We start from the raw sequence: 21,329 nt of genomic DNA on the forward strand, positions 1-21,329 counted from the left end.
AAAATCAACAAAAGCAGGCCAACACCAAGATGTATTGTAATTAAATTTGCAAATTATAGTAATAAAGAAATAATCTTAGGGGCGCCTGGGTGGCTCAATTGGTTAAGCGTCTGCCTTCAGCTCAGGTCATGATCCCAGGGTCCTGGCATTGAGTCCTGAATTGGACTCCTTGCTCAGCGGGGAGCCTGCTTCTCCCTCTCCCACTGCCTGCCATTCCCCCTGCTTGTGCTCTCTCTCTCTCACTATCTCTTTCTGTGTGTGTGTCAAATAAATAAATAAAATATTTTAAAAAAGAGAGAGAGAGAAAGAAAAAAAATCCAGTCCTAATTGAGGGAAGAATAAAAGCAAACAAATGTAAGAATATGTCCTTCACTGTGAACTACAGATATATTGGCAGAAGCTTGCTAATTGGTAATCTCTTTCCAACAACAAAAAAAAAAAAAAAAAAAAAGAAAGAAAGAAAGAAAAAGTTTTCTGAGAATATATGTTCTGCTCTTTTTTCTTTCCTTCCTGAACTATGGATATTAGACCTTGAGAAGCAGCAGCCTTCTTGCAACCAAGAGGCAACAGGCATAGGAATGAAGACAACATTTGAGGAAGGTGGAGCAGAAAGATAGCTAGAGCCTGGTGACCTGATGTGGTGCTGAACACCTGCACAAGCAGGGTCAGGGCTAAGTTTTGTGGAGTATTAAGCTTCCAAAACTTGAGAGGAGAGCTTATATAAGAAAAAAAAATTCAAAATTATGAATACAAAATGAGGTTAAAAGGGGATATTTAGAATGAGAAAAAAACCACAACAAATTTGATGTCATATGCTTCAGGACACAATCATGAAAAAAAAAAACTACTGCAAACATTATAGTTAAATAAGAAATATTAAAGCTTTCCTGCTGAGGTTGGGAGTGAGAAGATAATGCTTGTTATCATCATTTCTATTTAACATTATACCCAATGTCCTTGTCAGGGAAATAGGAGGGGAAAAAAAGAATCAAAATTTGTAAGGATAAGAAAAGAAAAAATAAATCATCAGTGACAAGTTGTGTAAGCAGAAAATCCAAAAGTTACTACAGATAAACTGTCCAAACTAATAAGTGAATTTTAACAAATCTCTGGACACACAAAATCAAATGCAGCTTTTCATATATCAATTGCAGTTAGTAAATGATATTGGTAAAGCATACTATGTAGTATAGCATCCAAAAAAAACACACAGTTGAATCCTAGGAATAAATCTCACAGCAAGTATCCAAGACCTCTACCCTCAAAACTACACAAGAGTATCCAGAGAAATTAAGACTTATATCATGTTTTTGGTTAAAAGATTTAATATTATAAGGATGTCAGTTCTTCTGAAATTTATCTACAGATTCAGTGAAATCTCAAACAAAGTCCCAGCACTTTTTGAAATGAGGATATTGCCAAGATTTTTTGACCTTTACATAGAAATATAAAGGGCCAATGCAATCTTGAAGAAGAAGGGAGATGGAGAAGCTCACCACCAGATACTAAAATCTATAAAACTAAAGTAATTAAGGCAATGTGGCATTGGCCACCAATCTCCCATCCCGGGTGCCACCCACTCTTCCTGGCACTTGCTGGTGCCACTCTCTCTCTCTCCCTTGTGGATGCTTTCTTCATTCAGAATCCAATACTATGTACTGGATTGCTCTCCTACTTGGAAACACTTCTGAAGTTCCAACACCTCACATCAGACCTCTGTCCTGCTTCCTCCCACAGAGATGTCTTCCTCTCCCTGTTCAGGTTCTGACACCCATGCCAGAATGCCCCATGTGTTATTGCCCTCTTTATCCCTGTGATGGTTAATGTTATATGTCAATGTGGCTAGGCCACAGTATCCACATATTTGGCCAAACATTATTCTAGATGTTTCTGTGAAGGTATTTTTTAGATGAGATTACTATATAAACCAGTAGACTTTGAGTAAAGTAGATTTTCTTCCATAGTGTGGGTGAGCTTCATCCTACCAGTTGAAGGCTTTAATAACAAAAGACTAAACTCTTTTTAGTTTAGACTAAACTCTTAACCAGTTTTTAGAAGAGGAAATTCTGCCAGCAAACTGTCTCTGGACTCAAACTGCAGAATAAATTCTTCTTGGGTCTCAAAATTGCTTGCCTAATATCTATGCATATTCTATTGATTTTGTTCCTCTGGAGAATCCTGACCAATAATCCTTCCTTGGATTCTGGCACCCATGCTGATCTATCCCTTTTACACACATTATCTTAACACTGCTTGTGCTCTTGGGCTTTCACATGCTACTCAGTTCCCTGTATGTAGTTCCCCTCAATAGCTAACCGTTTCCCCCATCTACCTACATATCTACTTGCTTGGCCCCATCTAATGGCTCAGGATTGAATTATTCAGTTAGAAAAAAGACAAGACTAAAGAAAGAAAAGAGAAGGGAAGGGAACGGGTGGGATGGGAAGAGAAAAGGGGAAAAACACAATTGAAAATTTGATAAATTTTGAAAAGTGAATATTATATTGGAATAACATATATTTAGAGAGTAGATGCATATTGCCAATTATATTTTCACACTAAGTTTACATATGTCTAGGGTTATATTAATAAATGCTATTACAGAATATTGTGGCCTTGAAACTTATTTCATATTATCTCCTGCTCTAGATAGACACAAAGAGTTTATTTTATTGACTAAATATTTAAAATGTTTTTCATCTTGTTCAACCGTATAGCAAACACAGGAGATCCTGGAAGTGATTTTAAAATTTATGATTTGTGTATCTAATTTTTAAATTTATTACTCAAGAGATTTGTGGATCCAACAAACAACTGTCTGAATAGATTGTTTTTATGTTTTTAACCAATGCATTTACTTTACTTCTACTTTTTCTCAATGTTACAGCCCGCTAATATATGTATATACACAACGCATATAAGACACAAATTATAGAAATGGCCCAAGTAGTTAGAAAGATCTGTTAGAAACAGTGCTATTGAAGTAAAGCCTGGTGGGTGATAAAGGCTAAGTATAAAATCTTTTTGCAATTGGCCCTAAGAAAAATTTAAACAAATGTTACTTAAAAACAAAATAAAAGAAAATCACAAGACTCTTGTAGCACTGAGATGTGTATAATTCCTGTTGAAGTCAACTTCCAAATAAAATTATAATTTAACTGATCCCAATGACATGTCAAGCTTGGTACATTAAAAATTCTTTCACCAATATCATTTTTGATAAGTAAATGACAGTGACATAATTTACTTGACAGGGAGGAAAGGATGGCAGCGGGCGGGGGGTGGGGAGGAGAGAAAGAGATACATTCTTCCTATCAGTAAAGATATACCTATTGTTCTAAGTTTCTTAGAATAGGCTAATGTGTGGAAAAGATACTTAGGTGGCTTTCACATAAGTGGAAAACCTCATTGTTTTCTTAATTCTGTATGTTTCTTTTAGACATGGAAGAAAAATCACTTGCAGGCTTAGTGTAGTACACACCTAATAACTTCTAACAAGTTGACCACATTGGATATATTTGTGCACTCATTCAAAATATCAGATGTATTTGCAAGATTACACCTTTTCTTCCACCTTCATCCTTAATGGCACTTTTATTTTTCTTATCAATTGTTTAGAGACCTCCTATTAATGAAAAGATCATATTAAGAATATGGGAGATACGGCTAGGACAACATCACTAGAACTCTTTATGCATAGGTGCTAGGGGTAAATATTTGAGTTAATAAAATCAGGCCCTATTTTTTTTTTTTTAATTCCAGTCTTTAAAAGAAAAAAAAATTAACTGAGAAGATAGAAGGAGCTCAACAGAAACAAAATAAATGCCTTATTGCCTGATGACTTGGGCTGGAATGAGTTACTTTAGAAAAGATATATCTCAGGATGGTAGATGTGCTGAGAATTGTTTACCAAGTAGATAAGTTACTAGTTATTGGAGAATCTATTGACTAGAATCACATGAAGAAAAGGAAGAGAAATACTCTCAAATAATCCAAGAGGTCTTGAAAATTCATAGTTAATTGAAACACATTTTCTTTTATGTCAAAGGAATAAAAGTGAGACTTCCAGTTTCATTTCAGGCATGCACAGAGCAGGAAAGGTGTTGTACCCACAACCGTAAAATTAGAAAATGCAAATCATAACTTTTCTCAAACCCATCAATGAACCAATATTATTGGACAAGCAGCTAACTGGAAACCTGGAGGAGAGGCTCCTTCGGGAAGAAACAGAATTTGAATATTTACTCACTTGAGGCAGAAGCCACTCAATGCCATATAAGTTAGTAAAATGATACAGCTAGAAATGTTTAATGAGTAGCTAAAGATCAAGTGTGGGTTGGCATGTGAAGGTGGCTGACAGAAGGGGGTTTACACCTCTTTCAGGTGATTCCTCCACGAGCCCCACCAGGCAGTGTCAGAAAAGATTAGAGAGAATCTTGAAAAAGCACCAATGGTGCTGGCTAGGGGAGAACAGTAGCCACTGTTCAAATTCTACCTGAGTATCCCCTTCTTCCTCTAAGTAACAACAGCCTTTCTCTCCAGTGGGGAAGGGCAACGAAAACTGTAGCTTAGGGGTACTGATGAAAACTCCTGTGTTGGGAAGGGAAGCAAGAAAGACAAGTTTCACTCCTGTGGGAGGGGCAAGTCACCCCCAAGACCCAGGTTCACAGAACCTGCCTCAGTCTCTCTCCTCACCCTCGCCCTGGTAAAAAGCATCTGGTAAAAGTAAGAGTGGAATATAGCTGGGAGACCTGCAAGAGACTGATTGTTTCGGGGTAACAGGGCAAAGGAAGAACTAGATCTATATAGGGAGTAGAACTCTAAACACAAGATTTCCCTAGAGGAATTTGAAGTCCTTTGTACATTGAGGGTAACTATAGCAACAACAAACTTCAAACCCAGCTCCCTTTTTTTTTTTTTTTTTAAGATTTTATTTATTTATTCATGAGAGATAGAGAGAGAGAGGCAGAGGGAGAAGCAGGCTCCCCGCGGAACAAGGAGCCCGATGCGGGACTCGATCCAGGACCCTGGGATCGTGACCTGAGCTGGAGGCAGACGCTTAACCAACTGAGCCACCCAGGCGTCCCAAACCCAGCTCCCTTTATACAAACCCCACCCTACAGTCCTACCAGAAGGAAAGATGCACTCATTTACAGATGTAGAAAATATTTACCTCAGTATTGACTGTCCTATATTACATTTATGGTCTTCAACAAAAAATTATGAGACACAACAAAACCAAACAAAACATAGTCTGAATAGACAAATCAATCTCAGAATCAAGCTCAGATATTGAACAGATTAATTAGACAAATGATTAGACAGGATTATTAAACAAATGAAGACAATTTTTAGGGGCATGTGGGTGGCTCAGTCAGTTAAGCATCCTACTCTTTATTTTGGCTCAGGTCATGATCTCAGAGTCATGAGATCAAGCCCCGCTTCTGGCTCCGTACTCAGTGTGGAGTCTGGTTGGAATTCTCTTTCCCCTTTCCCTCTGCTCCTCCCCCTGCTCACTCCCTCTCTCTTTAAAAAAAAAAAAAAAAAAGATATTTTTAAATGAATGTGACTAAAAGTAAAATTTTTGCATAAAGTTTAAATGTATAGAACCATTATTAATATCAATCCTACACAGAGACAAAAGATATTTTGGTGTTTATAATCTTGCTTTCCTGTGACCTTTTCTCTTATTCTCTGAATATTCATGTTCTTCATTTCCACTATCAAAAACCTGATTCTTAAAAAAGATTGGAATTTCACTCACACTGTAAAATGACTGATAATATGTAATCTCTTCCAATTCAAAGGAGACAAAGTTTTAATTCAAAAGAATAGACTTCTAATGACAGAATTTGGGGCAACCTCGAGTTTAACATTGGAGATTGGTTTAAAGTAAAAGATCTATCTATGGGTTAGTGGTCAGGAATGCTCCACAGTGTTGCTAAAAGTACACCGCTTGCATAATGATCTTCAAATTGGATTTCTTTTATAATTAATTCTCATTAATTTTGTTTTGGTAAAATCTCCAGAAATACAGATGTTGAGATTGAAACAAGGAAATGGGGATGGTCCCTGTGGAGAGACATGGACATTTTTATTCTATAATAGTATTTATTATAGTGTATATGTTTAAATGCCTATTTTTCCACCACTTTTGTGAGATCCCAAAGAACAAAGACTCTGTTTCATAAATGCTTTTATTTCCTGTGCTTAGCACATAGATGGCAGTCAAAAGACACTTTTTAACATTTTAAAATGTGTTTTTTCATTTTAAAATAGTGAAGACAATCTTCAAAACATCTGAAGCCCTCACTGTCTATCCAATTACCTTAACGCAGCCTTAAAATGTTTGCATGCATGTTGTTTTCAGTTCTTATTTATAACATTCATAATTTTATGACTGGAATTTTTGGAGTTCACTTATTCATTCTTTCATTCATTCATTCAAAATAATTGATAAAGCATCTGCTCTGTGTCAGCCACCAAGCTGAATTCAGGGAATAAAATAGGTAAAATGTGTTGTTTCTACCTTCCTAGAGCTTATGACTGGTGGGCAAGACCAATAGTTAACAAATAATCACAAATAAATATAGAATTACTATTTTGCTAAGTGCTATGTTGCTTCAAATATAACTGGAGGATTTTTAAGCAGTGAAGAAGTCAGAGACATTGAAGGAATGGTGATTGAGCCTATATCTGAATGCTGAGAAGCAGTTAATTCAGTGGAAAAAAGAGCATTTCAGGAGGAAGAAACATCATAGTCAAAGGCCCACTGCATGAAAATGGATGGGAATATGAAGACATGGTGCAAATAGTCTTCAGGCTGTATACTCAAGTCTTTCTTCATAGCAGGAAGGCATTCTGCAACTAAATCTTTACTGCTTCTTTTCTAAATCTGATTTCCTCTTCAAAAATATCAGATTTCCTAGTTTGGTGCTTGAGCTTGTCCTCTAAATTGTCTACCTTTTTCATAATTTGTTTCTTTATCTTCTTCCTCCACATTTTCAGATTTCCAAATGTAACTTCTTTATCATTGATTTGTTTTTTTGGCCATTGTCTTCTTTTAACCTTACCCAATGTGTGTTTTAATTACACTCTTGTATTGTTTTGCATCCTTGAAAACTTTCTTTATCTTACTCATATGTCTGTTGAATCCCCACCCCCCTTTTGTTTCCCCCTAGGATTTGTATACCTGTTTAATAAATGCCATTGAATTAAGGATTAATATTTGTTCTGGATTCTTGGATTCTGAAGTAGATCAAATAATCTGAGGCATATGTTTTAATGTTCTTTTCCTTCACCATACATATCACATTTAAAAATATAAATTTATTCTTTTAATTTGTATCATTTTATAACATTTAATTATTTAATTTAATGTTCTTTCCTTTAAAGTGTAAGCTCCATGAGATAACATCCTTTGTTTTCTTTACTATATTTCATTTTGCCTGAAAGATATTTGATACTCAATAATTGTTGAATAGATAAATATTCAAGATGTTGCCTTTTTTTTTTGCAATGTTTTAAAAAACAGCTTCAAATTTTTCTCTATTTTCTGAGATAAGAGCTCATCAGACTTGTAACATAGTAACCTAGCATGTTGGTGGTTTTTCCAAATCTCTGCTTGTGGAGTAATGAATCCTTTCTCAGGGCTACAGCTTGAGAATAGTTTAATATATATAACATCTAAGCTAATTCTCAGATTCTAGCAAGCATTCATATTTTGTGACTTTGCTATACTCAATAATATCTTCTCCTATCTTGTGGCTTTCTTTTCTGTATCTCTTTATCAGGGGCACTATACAGATTTTTTTTTTTTTTAAGGAGATGTCCAGGCTGCATGACAAATGTTTTGAATCAGAATCTCTGGGTTGGGTGCACAACTGGTTTCTTTTAAAACAAAAAGTTTCACAGGTTGTTCTAATGCCAGAAAGTGTCTTTTAACCTAATGAGTATAAAAACTACAAGTTTTAGCATTCAGTATAAAGCTGTTGTTATCTAACAAATACAATATTCAAATATTTGTTCTCATCCACTCTCCTCTTGTCCTATTTGTGGGGATGTGAAAGCTGTCTCTTGGTGCACCAAAAACAACACACACACACACACACACAAATATGCAATTGAGAAACAGCTGGTAAATTATCTCGTACAGACACCATGTCTTCCAGGGAGCAGACAGATGGAATGAAGACACATCTTTCAAATGGGCTTTGCTTTCTCAAGTTAATGTCAGTTTTCTTAATCCACTTCCATGGTCCTGAAAGAAACTTAACACATTCCGTAATATGTTGTTTGACAATCATAGCTTGCAAATTCTGAATTATCTCTATTTCTCCAGCAGTATTTTAACGGAAGGTTGGAAGAAGATGCATCATGGGCCTCTAGTTGAATGCAATTTCAAATTATAAATTAATAAGGTCTGTGAAAGACATGACTTAATACATGAATGACAAATGTCATCATAGTATTAAGGTTCTATCATACTAACTTCATGTTTGAGTAACATGGGCCAAACTGGCTTAAAAAAAGGTATTAGGCTTCTCTCCTTATTTAGTTTATTAATTTCTCTCCTCCCATTCCCCCTCTATTTTCTAGTCAGTGGTTTTATTGAGTTATAATTACTTGAGCAAATATTTTTTCTTTTATTATATACTGACCATAGTTCTCACTTTATTTATTTTTATTTTTTTTATTTTATTTTATTTTTTTTAAATGGCGAATGCCCTCCTATCCTGGCTAACAGGAGGGACTGCGGTCTCTCTTTTATTTTTTTATTTATTTTTTAAAATTTATTTATTTTTTTAAAGATTTTATTTATTTATTTATTTAAGACAGAGAGAATGAGAGAGAGAGAGCACATGAGGGGGGGAGGGTCAGAGGGAGAGGCAGGCTCCCCGCCGAGCAGGGAGCCCGATGCGGGACTCGATCCAGGGACTCCAGGATCATGACCTGAGCCGAAGGCAGTCGCCCAACCAACTGAGCCACCCAGGCGCCCCATAGTTCTCACTTTAAATGTGTATGGATCATGTGTCTTAATCTTTACCTCAAATGCATAGCCATACCCTAAGCAATGTATACTGTCATTTCTTTTCATTTATAGTCTATTTCATTATTATAAATTCATAGGAGATTTACTGTACCATCATAAGTGTGGGAGAACTGTTAGTGAAAGACCAAGAACTGCTCAAAATACCATCTTACTAAATTAATACAATGTTGGTTTACAACACAACAACCTAATTTTTTTTTCTCCCCTTACATATGTGTTTCATTGTCTGTTTTGGCAGAAGGTACAAAATATCCATCATTATTTAGGGATTCTAAGTTTGCTTCATTTGTATCTTTTCTTCCATTTTCTGATGCCTTGGTATCTTTTCCTTGATATATTTTCTTCATAGTGGAAATTAATACAACAAATAAAATAAGTGCTGAAAATCTTAAGCTCTCAGTCAAGCCCGTGAAGGTATTTCTGTGAAAAGAGAAAAAACTCAATTTTCATGTTAAAGTATTTGGAACAATTTATAGTGTTGCTCTCCAGTATGCAGAAAATCTTAAAAAAAATGATGTTTGAAATTATACATAATAATATTAAGGTAGCAATTCTAATAATTTATTTTATTGACACAGAGGGGGATTTTAAATTATTTTAAAAGGAATATTAAGCCACAGAAACTAAGGGTGATTAATGATCTACCCAATGTTTTCCATAAAAGTAAGGTATATTTGGGATGTTTAGCTTTCTCAAAGGCAGATTAGTTCACGTGTAATGGAAACAGATTATAAAGGAAATGAATTGACTGTGAGATCACCAAACTGAATCCATACAGATAGGAGCCAAAGTTTAGTTTACAGGCTAAATACAGTCCACAACTTCTGTCATGTGGCCTACTGGAAGTTTTAATGAAACTATATTAAATTACCTAGCACACATGGTCAATTCTTGTGGTTCTTAGCTTTGGTTGCACATTAAAATCATCCAAGGAGATTTTAAAAATCCCATGCCCAGGCCACACAGCCCCTGAGCAATTAAATAAAAATTTCTGAAGATGGGACACAGAAATTTGTATTTTTTGCTCCTCGGGTGATTATAAAGAGCAAAAAAGATTGATAACCACTGACCCAGTAGCTTAGGAAGCACCCAATGGCCTAATGACATTGTTAACTAAATGTAAAAAAGCTTTATGCAAAACAAAACAAAACAAAACAAAAAACCTTGAACAATTATTAGATTTAATTGAAGGTGAATGGAATTATATAATTTTGAGCTGTTTAGGTTTAATTTATTAAAATTACAACATAAGGTTGTGGTGTACCAAAAATAACAAAAGAAATATTTTAAAACATCAAGTATATTTGTCTCATCCTTGGGTTATGTCAAGTAGTTCTACCCCAATGTTAAACTTTCAGAATTTCCATTGAAAATAGAAAAATTACTATGCACTTCTGGTTATGTGACTGTTGCTGAGAAAACTTGAATAAACTGGGTTTAGATTTAGGATTGATATCATAATGTAGATTTCCACTCCTTGGAGTAGGAATTGATTATATTATTTGTCTTTGTTAGATAAAATTAATGAACAACTATCTGGTTACCACAAAATATTAAATCCAAAAAAATCATAAGATGACTATTTAACTTTTTGCTGTTTCTTCATTGGGGAACACACCGCTCTTTTTAAAAATTCCACTTCAGACAATCTTGAGGCAATTACTTGCAAAGTACTTTAGACGATGAATAGAACTAACCAAAAGGAAAGTGATAAGGGCCATGAGTGAGCTTCAAAGTGTTAAGAGTTCTAAGAATGTTAGTTACTTGTAGCTGGTTGGAATGGTGCAAACTTCATGACAGAAGGTCATCTAGTTGGAATCATACAGTATATAGCTTTTTCAGACTGCTTTCCTTCATGTAGCAATGTGCATTTGAGATTCTGCCTTGTCTTTCTGTAGCTTGATAGCTCATTTCTTTTTATTGTTGAAAAACATTCTGTTGTATGAATGTATCACAGTTTGTTTTTCCATTTACCATGAAAGACCATTTTAGTTGCTTCATTTTTTTTTTGACATTTATAAATAAAGTTGCTATAAACATTCATGTGCAGATTTTTGTGTGGGCATAAGTTTTCAACTTATTTGGGTCAACACCTAGGAGCACAATTACTTGACCATATAGCAAGCCTATGTTTAGTTTTTTCAGAAACTGTCAGACTCTTCCAAAGTGACTGAATCATTTTGCATTCCCACCAGCACTGAAAATGATTTCTTGTTGTTCCACATCCTTGCCAGCATTGGTATTGTTTATTTTTTTAAGAGCTCTTTATATATTCAGGACATTCGCCTTGTGTCTCGTTATAAGTTACAAGTTCTTTTTCCAGTTTATCTTTTGTCTTTGAACTTTGCTTAAGTTTTGTGACACAGAGTTTTAAAAATATTTAATCATTTTTTTTATACCATGGTTTTAGGGGTTTGGGTCATACTGAGAAACACATTCCTACTTCCTAGATAATTAAATGTATTTCTGCCACAATTTTTTCTAATACTTGAAGTTTCATATTGTAAATTTGTGTGTTTGATTAATCTCCAATTAATTTTTTTAACATTAAGGTACCTTTGCAAGTATTTCTTTTCTAGATAACCATCCAGTTATTTCCCTATGAACAGAAAAATATAGAAACTTTTTTTTCTTTTTTTCCCATTGACCTACAACCAAAGCCCCAGCATCATTTTGTGTCTTCTTAGAGAAGCCAGAGGTCATTGAATAGTTTTTTTAGTATTAGGAGAGATTTTAGAAACAACAAAACAAATTTTGGTACAAATCCCAGATCTTTTTGTTATTAGCTATATGATTTTAAACAAGTTACTCATTCTCTTTGAGTCTTTGTTTCTTCATATTTAAGGAAAAAGGAGAAAAATATCCATCTCCTGCAGTTTCTAAGAGTATTAAAATGAGATACCATGTTGCCTGATACAATACTGAATGCAAAATTCATTAAAGGGTGACTATAATTATTATTATACTGAAAACAGCATTTCATCTTTTAAGAATATAGTCAAAGGAAAAATCAATTAATAAAATATATTTATGACAACTTACCCATATAATGGGGAATCATATATCCTGCAAGACCCTTGTTTTCCACAGCTGCTGGTTGACCATTTCATACAAGCTCTATCAATCAGAGCCCCAAAATATATAGGAGCTGGAATTCCTCCTGCAATATGAGATGAGAAAAGGTCAATCCAAGGAGTAGGTTTCAAACATAACTGGATGATATTCCACTTTGATACATTTTAGATTAAGTAAAAGTTGAAATTCCATTGTTTTGACCTAAATTTACTCAAGAATTGAGACTATTAGGAATCTTAAAGGCTCACATCACATGTAGTAGCATAGATATCTGCTATCTCCCTCACCCCGCCAACACACATAGGAAAGAGAAGAGGGGACATTAAATGCCCATATGCTCTGTTCTTCTTATAATTACCAACTTAAGCCTAAGTGGCAAAAAAGAGAACGTTGTCAGTAAAACACAGAAGTCATGTTGGTTCATATATACTTTTCCTAGGCAAGGAGAGCTGGAAGTGTGGGGATAGAATTACAACTTCACAGAGAAAGGAAAAACCTCTCAGCTCAACTAATGCAAAGTCAGGAGAGTTTTCAACCCCATTTTTAAGAAAGCTAGCACTTCCTTCCCCAGAGAAATACAGGCCCAGCTTCACAGAATACTAGGGTCTTGGCAGGTTGTCCTTCTTCCTTCGCTAAGAGCTCCACTTCCACCTTGGTGTCATGAGAGCCCACAATCTTGCATTTTCTTTCCATTGATTGTGTGCATTTTTAATACTTCCTCGAAGCAGCGTGGTTTGTCCAAGCTAGGGCCTGTGGCTGAATTTTGTTTCTGTTAATGTTCTAATCACAATGATACCTGGGCATCTAGTGGTCTGTGCCTAACCAAATTTTTATCTGTAGCATATGATTTTTCAGAATGCAAGTCTTTTTAGAAACACATATGTTGCCTTATAGCGGAAGTACCCATCTGGTTACTGCTATTTTAATAAACTCTGAGATACACTCCTAGTTCTAAGCATTGGTAATTTGACCAAAACTTTAGAGACATGCTGGTAGAGATCTATATTCCATAGGGTAGATCTGAAGTGGTCATGATTTTACTTCGTTCTTTTTGTATTTCAGTGAATGACTTTCAATTTTTATTTTGTTATGTAAAAAATGGTAGTGATTCATATTTCAAAATTGTACTGATTCCATTTATTTCTAAGTCTCAATTTTTCTGAGAGTTAGAAATCTGAGATGACAAAAGACCGGTGTACGGGGCCAAAGATATCTGAGAAAAACTGGTACCAAGAAAATGGGTGAGAGATTTACAGCTTTGCACAAATCACAGTCACCCTTTGAAAAAATGAAAAATACAATACCACTGGTTTGACCAAACTTAATTCATTAAATGTTTTAGGTAGCCAACTTAAGTCATTACTAGAATTTTAAAACTTCAAATAATTTTCCAAATATCCTTTTCAGTTTAATATGCTCTATAGACCTCCCACAACTTATGCATGTGTTGTATTTGAGACAATTTTTTTGGGAATTGAAAGTCTACTAGTCAGTATGTATTATTTCCAAAAAGTAGTTAGGTTTTACTGTGCCATATATTGGACATATCAAAATAGTAAGCTCACATTTAGGATGGCAAAATTCCTTTCTTTCTCTTTTATGTCACTAGAAGAATTTCCTCTAGTCTCAGTCTTATTTCAGCATCTAAGGGGGAGTCCTAGATCCCCACATTCTATTTTCATCTGCTAGCTTCTGTGGCCTAGCTTCTAGGAGAGAGGCATCTCCATTGTATCTGGAGGCAAGGAACTGCCAGACAGACAGAGCTGCAAGATTAGAGAAGGACAGAAGAGAAGGCTGGAATGACAACTAGAGTGGAATCCTGCAGCACCTCCATCTTCTTCTCTCCAAGCCCTTCATATTTCCTCCTTTACCTTTGAGGATCTGTGGCCTTCTCCCCAAATATACTTCTTGGACAACTTCTCCAATGCACTTAGCCAAAGAGTTATGCTTCTTTCTTTTGCTTGCAAGGATCCCAGGGATTGACCCCTCCCACTTCCTTTCCCTTCTGCCATCAGTGGTTGCCTCCAAGCCATTGTCAGTCTTATACCCCAATCCCTAGGTGAGTGATGCTCTTTTCCTACTTCCCAGGAATAAGTATATTATTGTTAATAAGTCTTACAAAGGGGCATGCACAGGAGTTAGGTTAAAAGTTATTGTGCTAACAACAGAAATTTCTGTAGAATAAACAGCAAATGACAAGGGAAAAACGATGATGTCCTAAATCTTGTACTAATCACCTCATTTGAATATTTAGAAATAGAACTCTTACCTCTGAAGTCTACGGCCCTACTGTTTAACAACAAAAAGCACAGTATCCTGAGCTTTCTTTCATTCAGAACACTCCCTTAGTCCAAGATGCTCAGTTCTACAGTTTAGTTCCCATTTCCTCTTGCATTTTTAACTTCTGATAAAGATTAGCTTCCCCAGCCTTAGAGAAGTGGGCAGTGGGAAGTGGGGCAGCAAAAAGTCTGCTTGTTTCACGCAATCTCAACCTGACCGGATTCCCAGGTCTTCCAAGCTGTTTTGGGCATTACACTCTTTACGTAGAAGGCTCTCCACTCTGCCTATGGGAAGTAATATTCCTAAGTCTGAAAGTAGAAAAACTTTGGACATCACCTATCTTTGTGTTAGAAAGAGCATAAAACAAATATTATGACTTCTTGTTCTACTTAAAGATTGACTTTAACTAGAATTAATGATCAAAGTCTCTTTTAAGTTACTTAGTTTTCCTCATTATTTTTTTATTTACCACAAAAAATAGCAATTATTTTTAATTATACATTGAAAAATTTCTTATGACTGGAAATTAATTACACCCAGTCTGTGAGCTTTGGTATGAAAATTCATATCTTAAATTTTTAATCTGTATATTTAGCATACCTAATGCTCGTATAGTTAGTGAATGGAAACCCACCGCAAGGGATTTCAGTTCAGGTTGAACAGTTCTGAAATAAGATAAAGGCAAAGGCACATTAAACATCTCCAAAATACCAAACCACGTTCAATATTAAAACATTTCTCAGTGGTATTGTTCTTCATGATCAGATGAAAACCCTCAAGTGAATGCCTGACATTATTTCAAGCTTTATTTTCAGTTGTTTTAAAAGGTGAACAGCTGAGTGATAATTATTATTCTCTTATTTACTCAACATTTTGAGATTTCAAGATGGTTTAACATTTTCACATTTGATCCTTTGAAATCCTATGAGTGTGTGGTCGGAACAGACTTTATTATGACTACAAAGAAACAGATCCCATGTGACCCATTCAGTTGACACAGGCCATACACTAAGGCAGATACCTTTATTGAGGTCTTGGTATGAGGACTTTTACCATCTCATTTCTGCCATTGCTACTAACAACAAAGTTCACTAATATGATCCATGAACTATGTAATATAACCCGGAGTGTCAAAAAAGATACTTGTATTCTAGTGTCTAGTGTATTTAAATGTCATTTTAAAGGGAGCAAGCATATTTGTATCCTCTCTTAGAAATTAACTCACTCTTGCACTTAGAAATTGTTTCCATAATTCCATTTTTCTGTGTTCAATAAGATGATGACATGACCATGTCATTCTGTGATATCCCTGGGATAGCCTAATACGTATCACATGAAATAAATTATTCAGCAGTGGTGGCAGGATGGGGAGGAGGTGACTGAGTCTCAAAACCCCTGTTTTTTTGGAAATATTTGATTAAGTGATACAAAAGTGGTGGTGGTGGTTGTTTTTTCTTGAGCTGTTTGGATGACTGTATTTGTTCATAGAAATAAGTAGATTTAGTCATTCAACAAACATTTGCTAAGTGACCCCTGGGATATTCCATGCTAGTTCTTCTTCTTGAATAAAGAGATAAATGGTGTTTCATATTGACTGCATGACTTGGAGAAGTCATACAACCTCTCAGCACCGTTTTCATATTCCTGGGTCCCTGAGCTCTCACCCCCACATGATTTAGATAATTCTTTAATCACACCCAGTCTCCTGCTCCTTTTATATCCACTCAAACTCTTCCATTTTGTCCCATTACCAAAAATCCTTAGATCTTATGTTCTTAGGAACCCCTTCACTTTCTTGTTCTAACAAAGCCTGGCTGCCCCCTGATGGTTCTCTTCCCATGCAACTCTTTCAAATAAGGGCTGTTTTTCTCTGTAGTCTTACTGGGTCTCAGTGTAGATGTCCTTCTTGCTCTTTTTTTTTTTTTTTTAAAACACCTCCAGACCCTAGTGCCTCCTCTGAAAGATTTCTAACTCCCCTCAAGTGGTGTGTCATTGTGATATACCATTCCCTAACCTCCTGGCTATAGTATCTGTAGATACTATAACTACAGATACTGGTATCTTGATCACCACTCCCATCATTCCTTGGGGATTTTAGTACTAGGCTGTCTGTCATTTTTTTCCAAAACTATATCTGCCACTTTTCCTAGTTATTATAATAATCCATGTAGACCATCCTCCAATGCTCTGGCCTCCAGGTTTCCTGACCTCTTCCCTCCTTTGGTCCTACCTCACCTACCCTTGGTCATGCTACAAAGTACACACTTCCCTAATTCTCAGTTTTGAGCACTCCCTCACCAGAAGCACCTCTCAACTTTTAAATTCACTCTCTCCAATAAACCAACTCCAACAAGCCTCAGCCGCACAGGGCTCTTCAGGCCCTTGACACTCCCCACTTTGTCCGAGGTAATCTCCATTTTCATGTCCTCACTTTTCTCACCATGTTCTCTCCTTATAATCATTCCTTTCATATTCCCTGGACTTTTCTGTTCTTCCCATCCTTTACTGTCCCAGGCAAGCAAAAATGCTTTCATCCAACCCCTGCCTTTTCTGCACCTATACCTAAAGAACTGCTGGCTGGAGGAAACCATTCAAATATTCTGACTAAGCTCATTTTAAGCACAAACCCTCAGAGCCTCCAGTACAATCCGACTGTATTTTACTAGTCTGTTTTCACAGTTTATTCTCCCAGCCTTTAAGAGGACTAGTTTCCATTTCCTGATCTCATCTCAAACCTTTTCTTTTTTTCCTCCTCCCTCTTAGCTGATTACCTTGCTTTTTATCTAACAGAAAAAGTAGAAGCAATCAGAACAGAATTTCAATACCCTTGCATGACTAAGGCTACATGTGTATCATTTTATTTTTACCCACATAGATGACATTCCCTTCCATTACAGAGTAAACTCTGTGTACTTGTTCATATCCCTTTTAATCTTCCCCTTTAATTGTTCCCCCCTCTTAACTTCACTATCAGTTTCCTTCATTGCTACTGGATAATTCTCATCAGCCCACAAGCATGCTACAATATCTAGTATAAACAGAAATCTTAAGGCCACACCCCTACTAACTTACCATACCTTTTCTCTGCTTCTTTTTATAACACTACTAATATAAAGAATTTTTCCTACTGGGTATCTGCACTTCCCTTTCTTGCATTTTCTCTTGCATCCTTTGCAAAATAGCCTTTCTTTCCCCCCATCTTTACACATTATTTTTGTTAAGGCTAGCGGTGACCAGCACATAATGAAATCCGGTGATGTCTTCCTAACTCTTAACTTCTATGACCTACCCTCTTGGTTTTTCTCCAACCTCATGGGACCTCCTTCTCAGTTTTCTTCAACGGATTCTCATCCTCCTCTTGATTTCTGGAGTTGGAATGCCTGGATCTTGGTTCTAGAATCTTGTTTCTATCTGTACTCAGTCCTTAGAAGATCTCAAAAGTGCCATGGATCCAAAATTTATGTCTCCAGCTCTAATATTTCTCCAATAGGCATCTCAGATTTACAGGGATAGAACAAAGTCTTCTCCACTTTCTCCAAACTACCCTTCCTTAGTCTTCACTAATTTGTTCAGCAGTACCACCATCTTCTCAAAGCTGGGCTAGAACCTTGGGATCATCCTTAAACTTTTTTTCTTACATGCCACATTCAATCTATCAGCAAATCCTATTGACGTTGCCTTAAAAAGAGAACAAAGACTGAGACTCATAACACTTTCTATTTCCTTTACCATCACCATCCTCAAACTCCCATCCTGTGAAGAACTATCATAGCCTTCTGTTCTCCCTGTTTCCATTCTTGCAGCCCAAAAACTTGTTCTCCACCCAAAAGCCAGAGTGATCTTCTAATTGGATAAGTCAGTTGTATAATTCCAATGTTCAAATGTCTCTGCTGGCTTCTCTATACAATTAGAATAAACTCCAAAGTTGTTACCGTGCCCCACAGGGTGTACATTTTCTGGACCATGCTCTTCACCTGTCCCCATATCAGCGTAGCTTGTACATTCACTTTTTTTCAGGTCTCTGATCAAATGACTTCCAATGCACAACATCTGAATTAGTACCATTTGCTTGCCCCCCTCTTATATTCTTAAGCTGATTTATTTTTCTTCCTAATGCTTAACACTTCTACTTTATACATTTACTTGCTTATTTATTTATTGTTCCTGCTCTTATGCCCACCCAGTCCCCCATCCCTCACTGCCCCGGTAGCTAGTGGAAGCAGGACCTTTATCACTTTGTTCACAGTTCTGTCCTTAGCACCTATAATTGTGCCTGACACACAAAATGAATAGACTGAATGAGTGAATATCATCACTCCTGCTTAGTCTAATTTTAATAACAGCCTTATGATATAAGCATTGGAAAATCACTAATAGACTGAGGTTTATATTTTTATTCTACAGTCCGTTTCACGAAAGTTTTCTTTCAATAAAATCAAAGGCTGGTGAGAGATCAGTAAATGTTTTTGCCAAATGGTAATGTTTACCTTAACCATATAAATGACATTAACGATGAAACAATGATCTCTAAAACCCTCTTTCACCCTGCAAAAGATTTTAAATTAAAAAGTTAAGACTTTTTGAGATAAAGCTAATACTTTTTTGAGGGAGGATTTTTCTGATAGTTAATGAAGCTGTACTTTGGCAATTATGTAAGACCTCTTTTTGAGTAGACAACATTTTATATTAAGGTGGAAATATAGCCGTAGAATAAATTAGGAAAAATAATTTAACAAGATTTTGGGTCAGAGTAGAATTAAACAACTGTAGACTCAGTTTACTCATGTATACTCATTTTAACAGGGCTTAACCCATTTGTTTTCTTTCCCATCCATGTCATGCTGTTGGCTGACGGTGAACTTATAGTCAACAACCTAGGTCTTAAAAATATAATTTAGATGTTAACCTAGGCCAGCATATTTACACATGCATGTCTTTAAGACCTGCCTGCAAATTTTTGTATGTTTTCGGTTTTAGGTAACTGAATAATTAACTTCACCAACAAGGCTTGTGTTATCTGCTCCCTTCCTAACTCTCCAGTCTTATCTTATGTCATAGCCCTCTCAACTCAGTATGTTCCAACCAGCCAGTTTCTTTTCACTTCTCAAACACTCCAGCTCTTTCTGGCCTTGATGCATCAGTACCTAGACCCTTTTTCTGTACAGTTCTTCATTTTGCTAATGGTAACTTCTTCTCTAGACTTTTAGATTAAATGTGGATTTTTTTTTTTGAGAAGTCTCTGAGTCCTCTTCCTCACAGCTCCTCACCTCAATCCTAAATTAGGTTTTCCTCTTTATTCTCTTTAATATCACTCTTTTTCCTTTCTAGTACTAATGACAATTTGTAATTATGTGTTTATTTTAGTTCTGTTTTTCTTACATCAGTCTTTCCTGTCATACTCTAAGCTGTATGAGAACAGGTACTGTATCTGTTTTATTCACCAGAGTATTCTTCAAGCATGGTTTAAGTATTTGTCTAATCAGTGAAGAAAGGAATAAATTCTGCTCATGTTATTTTTTTCTTGTCTATGAGGATATTTGAGAGACCAGGTCAAAGCTATTTTGAGGGTATATTAAAAGCTTTAGAATTTTATAGACTGGTTATATTATACAGTCTGGTTCCTAAATGTTTTCTTTCAATGAAATCAATAGTTGATTCACTCTGACAGGCCCATCCTCGTATAAGGCATCTCAAAATTAGAAGTTCTTATAGAATCACAACAGAGATTTTTTTTTTCACAATTGAAGCAATTATCAATCAGTCTACGTCACAAAATTCTTAGTAAGAGGAGAAAGTATGAAATTTTATCATTAATTATGACATTGTGGTATCACAATAATCCTAAGTAAATGCATTCCTAGAAAATTAAAATGTAACAAAATACAAATTTGTGTTCCAAATATGTTATGGAAAATATGTACATTATTAGGTGTGTTTATAGTCTAATATACATAAAAACGCTTTTTAAAAAGTCATACTTACTTAAAAACCAGCAAGACAGTTGGGGTGCTTCCCAATGAAGAGAAAAAATAATTCAAGACTTGCACCACTGAATAAATATAAAATTTTTTTGTACATTGACTATCTCTTGGGCATTCACCCAAAGTCACCGAATTATTTTTGTTCTGGACACCAGTTACTTCCACACAACTACAGTTATAAAACACCTAAAAAATAGTTTTTGAAATATTGCAGAATATATTTAGAAGATATGACTGGACTATGAATACATTACATTTCATTATATTTAAAGAAGTCTCATCCATTCAAGCTAAAATATTTACAATGTTTGAAGAAAGCATTCTGAAAATACAGTTGTTTAATAGTTGAAAGGCAAAATAGTTTCCTGGATTCCTCTCTAGACAAAAAAATGCAATTCACTATTAACATTTAACTTATTCCTAAATTAAAAATTAGGAAAGGATAGAAAAAATTAATGTTTGAAACTCTGTATATAATTTCTCATTAATATAAATTCTTTTTAATAATTTTCTCCCACTCATTTTTACTTTCTATAAAAAAATCTAGTTACTCTTTTTAAGAGTCTTACCAAGTGTCAGGAACAGGAAGGGAAGGGAAGGATTACTCAGAGAATCCAGAAAATATAGTTTTGTGGGGGGCAAAACTGGCACTAGAGCTACTCATTAGAATGGGGCAGAGTCTAGGGGAATAGGACCTAGGCAGGGGTACTAGAATCCTACTTTGACCCACAAACACAACATCCAAGAGCATAATGACAGATAATAAGATATATGATGTTATTACCAGAGAGGTTCAACACAACAGAATACCCTAATGGGTAGACCACAGAAGGGGAAAACTTAGGAACAAATGATTTTAGAGATTTAATTTGGCAAGCAGTTTACTTAGATAGGTGGTTTTAATAAAATCTGTTTTAAGTCTAGGCTAAACTAAGGTTTAA

At 35.5% G+C, this 21,329-nt stretch overlaps 1 protein-coding gene across 1 annotated transcript in view; it reads right to left on the minus strand.

The window, feature by feature from the left end:
- Positions 1–5,974: 5,974 nt before the first annotated feature.
- The window catches only part of LOC123839854 (solute carrier organic anion transporter family member 1B3-like), a 35,876-nt gene continuing 20,521 nt past the window's right edge, over positions 5,975–21,329 (minus strand). The window contains exons 10-13 of the mRNA XM_064591519.1: positions 20,390–20,574; positions 15,008–15,072; positions 12,095–12,212; positions 5,975–9,472 (exon numbers count right to left, since the gene is read on the minus strand). Coding sequence (XP_064447589.1) covers positions 9,259–9,472; positions 12,095–12,212; positions 15,008–15,072; positions 20,390–20,574 — 582 coding nt within the window. The 3' untranslated portion in view covers positions 5,975–9,258. The remainder of the gene's footprint in view (positions 9,473–12,094; positions 12,213–15,007; positions 15,073–20,389; positions 20,575–21,329) is intronic.

Source organism: Mirounga angustirostris, unplaced genomic scaffold, assembly GCF_029215605.1.
Source record: "Mirounga angustirostris isolate CCGP_5_RB_7025 unplaced genomic scaffold, mMirAng1.0.hap1 SCAF_5, whole genome shotgun sequence".
Lineage (NCBI taxonomy): Eukaryota > Metazoa > Chordata > Mammalia > Carnivora > Phocidae > Mirounga > Mirounga angustirostris.